This window comes from Vigna angularis, chromosome 7 (assembly GCF_016808095.1).
Source record: "Vigna angularis cultivar LongXiaoDou No.4 chromosome 7, ASM1680809v1, whole genome shotgun sequence".
NCBI classification, from domain to species: Eukaryota; Viridiplantae; Streptophyta; class Magnoliopsida; order Fabales; family Fabaceae; genus Vigna; species Vigna angularis.
In genome coordinates this window covers 2134922-2147826 of record NC_068976.1, presented here as the reverse complement: position 1 = coordinate 2147826, position 12905 = coordinate 2134922, and the positions used below count along the sequence as shown (strand labels likewise).

The 12905-nt window shown below is 36.5% G+C and overlaps 1 protein-coding gene across 1 annotated transcript; it reads left to right on the top strand.

The window, feature by feature from the left end:
- Positions 1-2448: 2448 nt before the first annotated feature.
- On the top strand, positions 2449-6252 carry LOC128197938 (uncharacterized; the record flags this gene model as incomplete). Its single annotated transcript, XM_052880829.1, has 5 exons — positions 2449-3417; positions 3748-4000; positions 4451-5088; positions 5215-5975; positions 6132-6252. Coding segments are annotated over 5 exons (2742 nt in total), but the record flags the coding sequence as incomplete, so codon positions are not given.
- Positions 6253-12905: the final 6653 nt, after the last annotated feature.

Here is a 12905-nt window from a genome sequence, read left to right as displayed (position 1 = left end):
ACTCCTAATAATCACAGAATTGAAAAATGAGTGGTTGAGTTGCTTGAAATCTGGTTTCAAATCACTGTTACTGTTTTAATCCAAGCTTTTCACCGTGCTAAGTTTCCTTGAATTGTATAATCTGAGTTTGGTCATGCTAAGCACATTAAATCTAGCTTAGATCTGTGTTTTTACACTTCTTAGAGTCATTTCCTTTGCTGTCCAGTTTTTGATTCCATGAAAAGCTAAATTTGGTTGGTTCATTGATGGTTTTTGTTGCATAATTTGGCCATAGCAAGAGTGATTTTCGAATCCTGCTATTTCTGTGTGTTTGGACAGTTTGAACAAGTCTAAATGGATGATTAAAAGTTGCTAATATTGTTCATTTGGTCAAAATTGAAGTTATATGCAGATTGGATACTTAAACCATCAATTTTGAGTTAAAATTGGAAGTGGACCAGTGAATTTGAGTAGTAAGCATTATTTCAGCTGTTTAAGAGTTTAAACATGTTTAATATCATGAATAAAAGTTGTTTGAACATTCATCCAAGCTGCTGAAACACTGCTACTCATTTTGGGTTCCAAAACCACCATTTTTAGTTCATTTTTCTGGTGCAGTTTCTGTTTTTTTTTCCAGCCACTATTTTGGTAATTTTAGTGTAAAATTCATTGCTGGATTGTGAAAAAGCTGGTTCAATGTTTAAAAATGAAAATACATGATCAAAAGAAGAAGTATCAAGTGTTAAAAAGCTGTTAGAACCAACCAATCCAGATTACAGGCCCTGAAAAATCAAAAACACAAAATCTGAAATTCATTGGGGCATTTTATCAAACACTTCTGAAAATTATCAAACAGTTTGCATTTGGAATAATTTCTAAACTGTGCTTGTGTTTTTCTTGCTTTCTTCATCCATTCTAGTGCCTTTGATAAGTTCCTCTTGTGTACCTACTTTCATTTGTATACTGTTCCAATTGTTTGTGTCTATTTTTTGGCATCTAAAGTGTTCAATACAGCAGCCTATACTGGTGCAGTGTGCAGAAATTTGGTGCAAATATTTAATCTGTTTGGTGTGATTTTGCTGAGTTTTGGAGTGTATGTGCAAGCTGTTTGGGGCATCCAGCACCAGAATCCTTCTCTTACTTTGGTAGCCTCATAGGAAGTGGTTTGAGCATTGAAAGTGGAGCAAGAAGGAAGACACAACTGCAGCCCAAACACCACTGTCCAGCAGCTGGAAAATTCTGTTACAGCAGCATTTCAACCCTGGAAAAAGAGCAACTCACACCTTCATTTTGAGTGGCTTTCTGCAGCAGCAAGAAGACAAAGCTCACATTACTTCTAGGCCTCATTTCAAGTTTATTTACATCAAATATCACGGAATTTGCTGTTAGAAATTGTATTTTTTTTCTTTGCTGTTTTTGAGCCAAGTGACTTGGAAAAATGCTCTTGAAGCAATTCCAAGTTCACAATTGAACATTGTAATAGTCCAATTTCGTTTTCTTAGTGTGGAAGTGTGTCAAGGGGCTCCAAGTGTCACTTGCACTTTCACTTAGGGCCGTCTAGCATTTACATTCTTGCATCTTTATTGCTTTCCTTAAATGTCTTGAGTAATCCTTTTGTTTTTAGGTCTCCGTGGTATTTAGGATAGCCTAGCATATAGTAAACCTTTCTTTGGTTTGTAGGTTCATAACATTTAAAAAAGAATTTGAAGAATTTCTACTTAGAAACTAAAGTAAAAGAACATTCTAAGGAAACTCTGGCTAAGGAAGAATTTTGTTTCTAAGCTTGTCCATTTGTGACTCACCTCTTCTTCCTGGGAGCTACTTAGAAACATCTTTTGCTTCTAGAATCTCTTTAGAAATTTTTCACCAAAAACAAAGAAAGCTTGTGAAAATCTTTTCACTCATTACTTGTCAAATATTTTGAAAACTTTGTGAAAACCTTTTCCTTTGACAAGAATGAGTCAATCAAGTGTGTAAGGAAGTTTGAAACCCAATAGTGAAATGTCTTTAAGGGAAGAATTTGAGCAAAGATTTGAACAAAGGGATAAAGAGATTAGTGAGCTCAAAGATATGATTAGTCAACTTTTGATTAATCAAGATAAAAAGAAAGAGAGGTCTTCCCATAGGAGAAGAGAAGAATCATCATCTTCTCCAAGTGAAATTGAGCAAAATAGTAGTCATCACAATGATGACCACTACCAAATGCCTCCTAGAAGACAACATAGAGTTAGAGAGCATTACCCAAGAGAGCCTAAGATTGATCTTCCTTCCTTCCATGGAAAAGATGATGTAGAAGAATACCTAGAGTGGGAAATGAAAGTTGAGCAATTGTTTGAGTGCCACCAAATAGATGATGAAAGGAGAGTCACCATGGCTTCTCTAAGCTTTCAAGGTTATGCCTTAATTTGGTGGACAGCCTTAGTCAAGGACCATAGGCTAAGACACTTACCTCCCATTAGGTATTGGAATGAAATGAGAGCTGCCTTGAGGAGGAGGCATGTACCAGCCTACTATGATAGGGAGATAATGGATAAACTCCATAAACTCCAACAAAGGAACATGAGTGTTGAGGAATATAGACAAAAAATGGAGTTACTCATGTTGAGAGCTGGGATAAGAGAAGAACCTAGGATAACAATAGCTAGGTTTCAAAGTGGGCTTAACTATGACATAAGAGATAGGGTTGAACTTATACCCTACAATGATCTCAATGAGTTAGTCCAACTTTGTGTGAGGGTTGAGCAACAACTAAAGAGGAAAAGCTCCACCAAGAAAGATTACCCTCATAGTTCTTACCATAGGAAAGAGTATAAGAGGGAGGGTAGTCAAACCAAGCCAAGATATGAAGACAGAGAGAGAGAGAGAGGAAAAGAAAAAGTCAAAGAACCTTCAAGAGATCATAAGAGTAAGGAGACTAAGTGCTTTAGATGTGGGGGAAAAGGGCACTATGCATCTGAGTGCCGCAATAGAAAGTCAACTTACATCCTTGAGCATGAGAGTGAAAGTGAGGGTTCTTCATATAGTGAGTCTGAGACATCCACTTCTGAAGAAGAAGAAGCTTTACCTTGTGATGGTGACTTACTTATGGTAAGGAGACTCTTGGAAAGTAAACATGTAGAATTAGAACAGTCACAAAGAGAGAACCTATTCCACACAAGATGCAAAGTTTTAGAAAAGACATGTTCAATGATAGTGGATAGTGGCTCTTGTTGCAACTGTTGTAGTTCTAGAATGATAGAGAAGCTTGGCTTAACAACTACTCCTCATCCTAAACCTTACAAACTTCAATGGATCAAAGAGGATGATGGAATAGTAGTTAAAGAACAAGTAAGTGTACCTATTTCCATTGGCAAATATGAAGATCAAATTGTTTGTGATATAGTACCAATGGAAGCTGGGCACATATTACTTGGAAGACCTTGGCAATATGATAAACAAGCTTTACATGATGGAGTCACCAACAAAATCACCATTCAACACAAGGGAAAGAAAATTATTTTGTGTCCTCTTACACCTTCACAAGTAAGAGAGGACCAAATAATTCTTAAGAAGAAGTTGGATGGAGAAAAGAAAAAAGAAAATAAGAAAGAAAGAAAGAATTTGGTAACCCATGCCTCAGTCCATGAAGTTGTCCAACCTCAAACCTTGAATATTTCCAAAAATCTTTTTCTTGGACAACCTCATTTCCTTCTTTATTGCAAAGAGGCATTTGTTTCAATCACTCATGAACTTGGTTCTCTACCAAAGGGGTTGCAAAAACTTTTAAAGGAATTTGATGATATATTTCCCAAAGAGGTACCAAGTGGATTACCACCTTTGAGGGGAATAGAACATCAAATAGATTTGGTGCCTAGGGCAAGCCTACCCAATAGGCCAGCCTATAGAACCAACCCTATGGAAACAAAAGAAATAGAGAAACAAGTTAATGACTTGTTGAACAAAGGGTGGATCCAAAAGAGTTTAAGTCCCTGTGCTGTGCCTGTGTTGTTAGTACCTAAAAAGGATGGGTCTTGGAGAATGTGTACAGATTGTAGGGCCATCAACAACATAACTGTCAAGTATAGGCATCCCATTCCTAGGCTAGATGACATGTTGGATGAATTACATGGAGCAAATCTCTTCACCAAAATTGATCTTAAAAGTGGATACCATCAAATAAGAATTCATGAAGGAGATGAATGGAAAACTGCTTTCAAGACCAAGTTTGGTTTGTATGAATGGTTAGTCATGCCCTTTGGCTTGACCAATGCTCCAAGTACATTCATGAGATTAATGAATCATGTGCTTAGGGAATGCATAGGCAGATTTGTAGTGGTCTACTTTGATGATATCTTAATCTATAGTCAAGGCCTTCAAGAACATCTTAACCATGTCAGAAAAGTCTTGCTTCTTCTTAGAGAACATGATCTCTTTGCCAACTTTGACAAATGTACTTTTTGTCAAGAAAGTGTGATTTTCCTTGGATTCAAAGTGGGAAAAGAAGGTGTACATGTTGATCCAGAGAAGATCAAGGCTATACAAGAATGGCCAACCCCTAAAAATGTAGGAGAGGTGAGAAGTTTTCATGGGTTAGCAAGTTTTTATAGGAGATTTGTGAAAGATTTCTCCACCATAGCTGCTCCTTTAAATGAGCTAGTCAAGAAAGATATGCCTTTTATTTGGGGTGATAAGCAAGAGTTGTCTTTTGAGACTTTGAAACACAAGTTAACACATGCACCTATTCTAGTTTTGCCTGATTTTTCCAAAGCCTTTGAACTAGAATGTGATGCATCTGGGGTAGGAATAGGAGCTGTTTTAATACAAGGAGGACATCCCGTAGCTTACTTTAGTGAAAAACTTAGGGGGCCTACCTTAAACTATCCTACCTATGACAAAGAGTTGTATGCCCTCATTAGAGCTTTGAAAACTTGGGAGCATTACTTGGTAACTAGAGAATTCATCATACACACTGACCATGAATCTCTCAAGTACATTAAAGGGCAAGCAAAGCTAAACAAAAGACATGCAAAGTGGGTGGAATATCTTGAGCAATTTCCCTATGTCATCAAACACAAAAAGGGGAGTACTAATGTTGTTGCGGATGCTTTATCTAGAAGACATGCATTATTAGTAACCCTAGGATCTCAAATATTAGGATTTGATGACATAAAAGAGTTATATGAAAATGATGAAACATTTGCATCCACTTATTCATCATGTCTTAAGAAGCCTTTTGATGGATTCTATCTTTCTGAGGGGTATCTTTTTAATAAAGGAAAACTTTGTATACCCCAAGGATCCATTAGAAAACTTCTTATCAAAGAGAGTCATGGAGGAGGACTCATGGGCCATCATGGAGTTGATAAAACTCTAAACATTTTGAAAAGTAAATTTTATTGGCCACACATGAGAATAGATGTTCAAAGGCATTGTTCTAAATGTATAGCTTGTTTGCAAGCTAAGTCCAAAATTATGCCTCATGGACTCTATACACCTCTTCCTATAGCTAATACCCCTTGGGAGGACATAAGCATGGACTTTGTCTTAGGATTGCCAAGAACTCAAAGGGGGTATGATTCTATATTTGTGGTAGTAGATCGTTTTAGTAAAATGGCTCATTTTATACCCTGCCACAAAATAGATGATGCTAGCTATATCTCTAGACTCTTCTTTAAAGAAATAGTGAGATTGCATGGCTTACCCAAAACTATAGTGTCTGATAGAGATGTGAAGTTTCTAAGCCATTTTTGGAAAACTTTATGGGAAAAGCTTGGAACTAAACTTCTATTTTCTACTACATGTCACCCCCAAACTGATGGGCAAACTGAAGTAGTAAATAGATCTTTATCTACATTATTAAGGGTAATATTAAGAGGAAATAACAAATCTTGGGATGAACATCTACCTCATATTGAATTTGCTTATAATAGAGTAGTCCACAAGACTACAAATCTTTCTCCTTTTGAGGTTGTTTATGGTTTTAACCCTATCACACCTCTTGATTTACTACCTCTTCCAGAATCATCTTCTTTTCTTCATAAAGAAGGTGCTTCTAAAGCGGAGTTTATCAAGAAGTTACATGAGAAAGTTAAAATCCAAATTGAAAAACAAACTCAAAAATATGCAGAATACAACAACAAAGGGAGAAAGAAAATAGTTTTTGAAAAAGGAGACCTAGTTTGGCTTCATTTAAGAAAGGAAAGATTTCCCTCTCAAAGGAAATCCAAACTTAGTCCAAGAGGAGATGGTCCATTCAAGGTGCTCAAAAAGATAAATGATAATGCATACATATTAGACCTTCCTGAAAGTTATGGTGTCAGTCCTACTTTTAACATCTACGATTTAATTCCTTTCACAGGAGATGATCAACAGGATGAAGCAGATCTGAGGACAGATCTTTTTCAAGAGGGAGGGTCTGATGGAAAACCATCAAGAAATCACATTGGACCTCTTACTAGAGCAATGGCTAGGAAGATTCAAGAAGAAGAAGGATCATCTAACATTTTACTTCTATGGAAGGTTACTTATAAAAATCCTTCTTCTCTTAAATAAAGCACTTATATTTTGTTTTGTAGGAATTAATAAATCTTGGAGAATATGATTGAGCCATCCAAGAAAGAACCAAGCAAAGGAGCCAAAAAGCAAAGGAGGTGCTTACGGCATGCACCAGCATTTTCCACGTGAATGTTGGCTGATTTGGAAGGAAGCACACACCTTGCTGGATGAGCTGGAATGAGGCATGGATTTTGCTTGATCAAAATCTGAATAATTTGAATTTTAGGAGGGAATTACAAACAGAATTTAGGCTCCTCTTCACCTATAAATAAGAGGGCCTTTTCTTTGTATTGGGTCACTTTTGAGCTTAGTAAATTGCTGCTGAAATTCACTGCCAGCCCTATTGCTCTTGAGTCATTTAATTCTCTCTACTTTCTCTTCCCTTTCCTCTAGCTTCCTTCCATTGTAGGAAGGCCTTCTGAGCTGTGAGGTTCCCACACATACTTATTCCACTCAAATACACCAAAATCTCACCCAATTGCTACTGCATCCACTCTGATGTATTTCATCCACTGCACCAATACTATTTTTCATCCGCTGCATCTGCAAGGCCAGGGCATTCAAGCATGGATAAGCTTCCATCATTACATCATCCCCCAACAACAAATAGAGTTTAGTTCACCATAGATATGGTGAAACTAGATGAATAATGGAGAAGAATGAGATAGAAAAACCCTAAAAGTAGAAGATGGAAGCTCCCGCATCCAAATCCGCCTCTAAAGACTGAAAGAACATGCTACTGTGCTCCCTCTGCCAAAGATACAAACCCTAAGACGTCTAGATCCTTTAAATAGAGCGAAAACAGAACAGAAATAAGGCCCAGGCCCGTGTCGCAGGCGCTCAAGCGCCCCACTAAGGGCGTCCGGGCGTTGAACGGTGGTTCCTGGCGCTTAAGCCTCAAAAAGGGGCGCCCAAGCTTCGTGCTTCTGACGCTCAAGCACCTAAAAGGGGTGCCCAGGCAGTGAGCGGCACTCTTCTGCGTTAAGCCTCAAGAAAGGGCGCACAAGCTTCGAGCATTCCTCCCTTCTTGTGCTTTTCCAGGCCTTTCTAAGCTCCATCTCCTTGGCACTTCATCTCTGCTTTCCGTATTATCTCATTTCTTGCCAAAACAAGGGAATTTAGTCATAAATTCATCAAATTCAACCTCAACTCTCTTATTCACACAACTTAACAGAAAAACATGATTCCAAGCAAGTTTCTAAGTAAAAAATGGTGCATTTAGTATCAAAATTACATCACAGATAACGGTATTTTTAACCATTATCACAACCCCAAACTTAGAACTTTGGTTGTCCTCAAGCAAAACAGATTATAACTCAGCTTTTCAGAACCATTACTACAGTGATTCAACATTTTTCAAAACTTTTCTTCTAGGACAAGAATCACTTTTATCAACTCAGCATAAAGATGTCAGTCAAGATGTGCAGATGCCTTAATTCAATCAAAATCAATGTGATGCTCATATACTTCAACAGATGTTATCCTTAAGAATGATCAATCAACCAAGCAGAGATGTAATCAGAAATTCAAAGAACTACTCCTCACCAAGGAAAGTGTTTCACTCAAGCACTCAAAAGTGTATCACTCAACACTCAAAAGTGTATCACTCAACTAAAAGGTGTATAGTGAGGTGTTGGTGTCTTTTTCACTCTACTATCACAATGTCACACAAATTAACTTTGCCTTTTATTTAACCACAATCAAACATACTCACAAGCAAGTTGTCATCACAAGGGCTTTTCATGGCTTGTAACTTGGCTGGGCTAGGAAGGAAATTGGTTTTTCTGGTCAGCAAAATCCTTGAGTTAAGGGAGGCATTTATGATTTCATCATTCAAGCACAAACTCTCTTTCTTTTTCCCAGATTTCCCTTGCATTGAGCTTTTCTTTTCTTTTCTTTTCATTTTTCTTTTTCTTTTGCTTTTGCTTTTCATGTACTTACTGCTTAACTCACTGCTTTTTCTTTTTCCTTTCTCAATCTTTCCAGCAACCTCAAACGTGAACCTTTATCAATACCTCATCAAATGTTCTCAACTTATAGAGGGTTAGAGAGGTGTTTTATATTTTTGATGTGAGGTCTCTATAAAAACTTTGTTGTAAAAACCTTGATCATTATAGTGCATTGGCTTCCTGTGGTCTGAAGGACACTAAATGTAGGCTTGGCCGAACAAGTATAATAACTCTGCGTTTGATCTTTCTATCCCTACACTCTTTTATTCAGTCGACTTCTTACTATGTTAAATCGATTTAATTTCCGCTGCATAAACAAATCTTTTTCCTTGCATTTCAAGAAAGCTTTTATAGGCATCCACTTTGCGAAAAAGATTTAAGGAAAACATTGTTTTTATATTTCACCAATTCACCCCCTTGGTGTGAGAAATTAAGCCATTCTATTTTCAACAATTGGCACCAGGCTGGTTTTCATAAGATATTTGAAAAACAAGTCCATTATCTTTTTCTTTAAATCGACTGATCCAGAAAAATGGCTTTAAATTTTCAAACCTTTGGTGAAGGTGCATCCACAAATAGACCACCACTATTTGCTTGAGAAAACTATGCTTTCTGGAAAATTAGGATGCAAATCTTTCTTGAATCCATGGATAAAGGAGTTTGGGATGCAACTCTAAACGGTTCATTTGAGCCAACTCATGTTGTAAATGGAAAAACTGTTTTGAAAAAATTTTCTGAGTGGACTCAAGATGAGAACCGAAGAGCTTAGTATGATTTTAAGGCTAGAAATGTTATTCCTTCTACACTAACCATCGACGAATTTTCAGGATATCACAATGCAAGACTGCCAAGGAAATGTGGGAGGTACTTGAGGTGACACATGAAGGAACGGATGAAGTAAAAAGGGCCAGAAAGAATTCTCTTATACAAGAATATGAGTTATTCAGAATGAAGGCTGGTGAGACGATCTATGAGGTACAGAAACGATTCACACACATAGTCAATCGCCTCATGGCTCTCGGGAAAGTGTTTGATAAAGAAGAAATCAACATAAAGTTCTCGAAAAGCCTCAATAGAAGCTGGCAACCAAAAGTCACTACTATATCTTAATCAAGAGATCTTACAAGCATGAATATGGAAACCTTGTTCGGCAAGCTAAGAGAACATGAATTGGAGCTTGGAAGGCTAAAGGAGGAAGAAGAAATTGAAGAGAAGAAATTCATTGCTCTAAAAGCCACAAGAAAGAAAGCTACAAAAATTCATGAATGTGAAACTGATTCCGATGCAAATATACTAGAAGAAGAAATGATGAATATGATGGTAAGAAAATTTGGCAGATTCATGAAAAATAAAAATTCTGCAACTAACAATGCAGGTTTCTCAAGAGGAGGAAAGAAGAATTCAAGAAGCAACGCTGTTGAATGTTATGAATGTGGAAAGGATGGTCATATCAAGCCTGACTATCTAGACTTGAAGAACAAGCAGAAAGAATTCTCCAAGTATCCTTAGGATAAGAACAGGAAACAAAGGAAAGCTTATATTGCTTGCGAAAACAGTGATGAAGATTGTGATCATAAAGAAGAGTAAAATCTATGCTTCATGGCTGGCTCGGCACAATCTGATGATGACAGTGACGATGGCTTTGAAAATGAACCAATAGAAGCCAAGTATCACATGCTACTGGATGCATTTCAGGAAGTTCATGCAGAGGCCATGCGACTTTAGTACAAAGTGAATCGATTATCATATGAGAGAAGAGATTATGAATACAGAATTGATAATCTTGTGCAGGATAATGAAAAGCTTGAAAAAGATCTTGAATAAGCTCTGAAATCTGCAAAGACAGTAAAGACTGAAGTACAAGTTGTTGAGAAAGAGTGTGATAGTTGTTCTCTACATGTTGAGAAAACTGAGTACTTAACCACCACATTGGAAAAATTCACTCAAGGTAAATAAAATCTTGATGTTGTGTTGAGATCATCTGGAAGACCTATCTACAGACAAAGTATTGGTTACAAGGCTAAAAGTAATAGGATAAACTCAAAGAAATTTATTGATCTGAGTAAACCTACTACTAATGCATGCTAAAAGTAATAGGATAAACTCAAAGACACTTGGTCACACAGTAAGAAACTGCTATTTTAGAAATGTTGGTGTTCCAAAGGGAAAGTACAAATGGGTTCCCAAGGAACGACTTCCTGCTACTAACAAGACAGGACCTAAATTCAAATGGGTACCAACGTCAAAACCTTTTAACTGTTGTACAGGAAAGGAGCAGTAGTTGTTGTAGCAGTGTAGAACTCAAGGATAAGCTGACTTGATGATATAAAATTTCTTGAGTATCTACAAGCGGTGACAATAATTCTCACACTACATCATGCATGATATTTGTTCGAATGATTGTTTGATGAATGTATGATTGTTGATTGATTGATTGAGATTATTTTCTGTGAATATCAATTTTATGACTTTTAATCGATTGGATTAAGTACTTAGTCGATTACATGTTGTTGTATGAATGTTTCTATTATGAACTCTTTTGTCATACAATAGTCAACTTTGCAAATAATGAAATCGATTAGATATCTTTGTTATCAGGCTTTCTACTTCAAAAATTTAAATGGGCTTGAGGTGTAATTGTGTATTTCGCACCTCTATATATATGCATACCATGACTATAGCTGTAATATGCAAAACCCTTGCTTCTGTCAAAAAGTCTCTACATTTTTTACAAAGTCTTGCCAAGATGGCCGCCTCATCTTCTCGCCCAGGGAAGCGCTCTACATCTTCTAGAAGAGAAGCTAATCCTTTTAGGTGGTTTAGTGATGACGATCAACGCACTGATTTCATATGCTAGTGGGGTTACAAGGAAGTGATCAGGCACAAATGCATGAGTATTCTATTTTTCCACAATGAAGGTTTCGTGTTTCAAGAATGGTTGGAGAAAGCTGGTCTAACCAAATTTGTTGAACTTCAAGGGGATGCTATCCAAACCTTGTGAAGGTCTTCTATTCAAATATGAAAAAGGAAGGTAACTGTCTCACGTCCAGAGTAAAGGGTGTGGAAATAAGTATTGATTATTCTATCTGGAAGTATGTGGCTGGATTTCAACAAGGAGGACTGAATGCACATCAGGGGATACCAGGATTCTAAAAAACTGATATCTACAATAACTTCTTGAAAAATCCTAACATGGTAGGGAAATATGAATCCTTTGATATTAAGAATTTATGCAAAGAAGAATGCCTATGTGCATGCATGATCACATGGATTCTACTTCCAAGGGGTGAGGATCGAGCAATACTAAATGGTGAAGATGTGTACCTACTTTATGCATTGGAAACTGGTACTCAAACGGATTGGTCTTTGGCAATAAGTAACTATATGTTAAAGTGTGCAAAACAGAAGGAGTATCATCTACAATATGGTGTCTTTATCAGCAGGATCTTAAGAAAGCAGAATGTGGATATCACAAATGAAAAGACTATTTGCCGCAACAAGAAGAATGTTTTGGAAAAAATGTTCTTAGATTCTGTGGGATTCAGAAAAGTTAAAGAAGGTTGGGTTTTCAAGGATGAATATATTCCCAGCACTAAAGAAATGAATCCTCAAAATGTTGACTTGTCAAGATATAAGTTCAAACCTGAAACAAAATTTGAAGAATTTGTGGATGAAAGATTCAAAAGATTGGATGAGAAAATGATGATGCTTCAAAGATCATTCACTGAGCTACATCGGAAGATGGACTATGCACTAAGAATAAATGCTTTTGGAGATACTTCTGTAGATGATTCTGATAGTGGGAAGAATAGTGCTGATAAAAAGATTGTGGAGTCCTCTGAAACAGAATAGGGGTCTTATGTTTACAGTCTAGTGTCATGTGTCTTAGTTGTTTGGTCCTAGTTTGTTTGTTTGATGTTTTGGTTTTTTTTAAGCTTGTTTTGTTAATGGCTTTTTATGCCATTCTGTTTTGGTATTACCTGATTGTATCTCATATTTCATATTAATGAAATCAGGAGTTATTAAAATCGATTGTATGGTGCTTGTAGTTGAATGATTTACTGTTTATCATTGCACTCATACATTTACACACACAGATTATACCTGTAATAATTCTTGCATTACAATAATTCTAAAATGCTTGATCTGAAAAGATCTTGAAAGGTTTTGCAGGAACATTGCTTCTAGATTAACTACTGAAGATAAAATTCAAATGGAAAGCAATGAAGTCGATTACAACAGTGGATCAATCGATTACTGTTTAACAAGGGTTATAAATTCCATGATTTGGAATTCAGTTATTTTATTTATTGATCATATACTGTTGATTGTTTCATTTTCAATATATCTTTGTTCTTATATTTGATTGAAATTACTAGAGATAATATTGAGATTGTTGATTGATATTGTATCTATGCTACATTGATGTATTTGCACAATTTC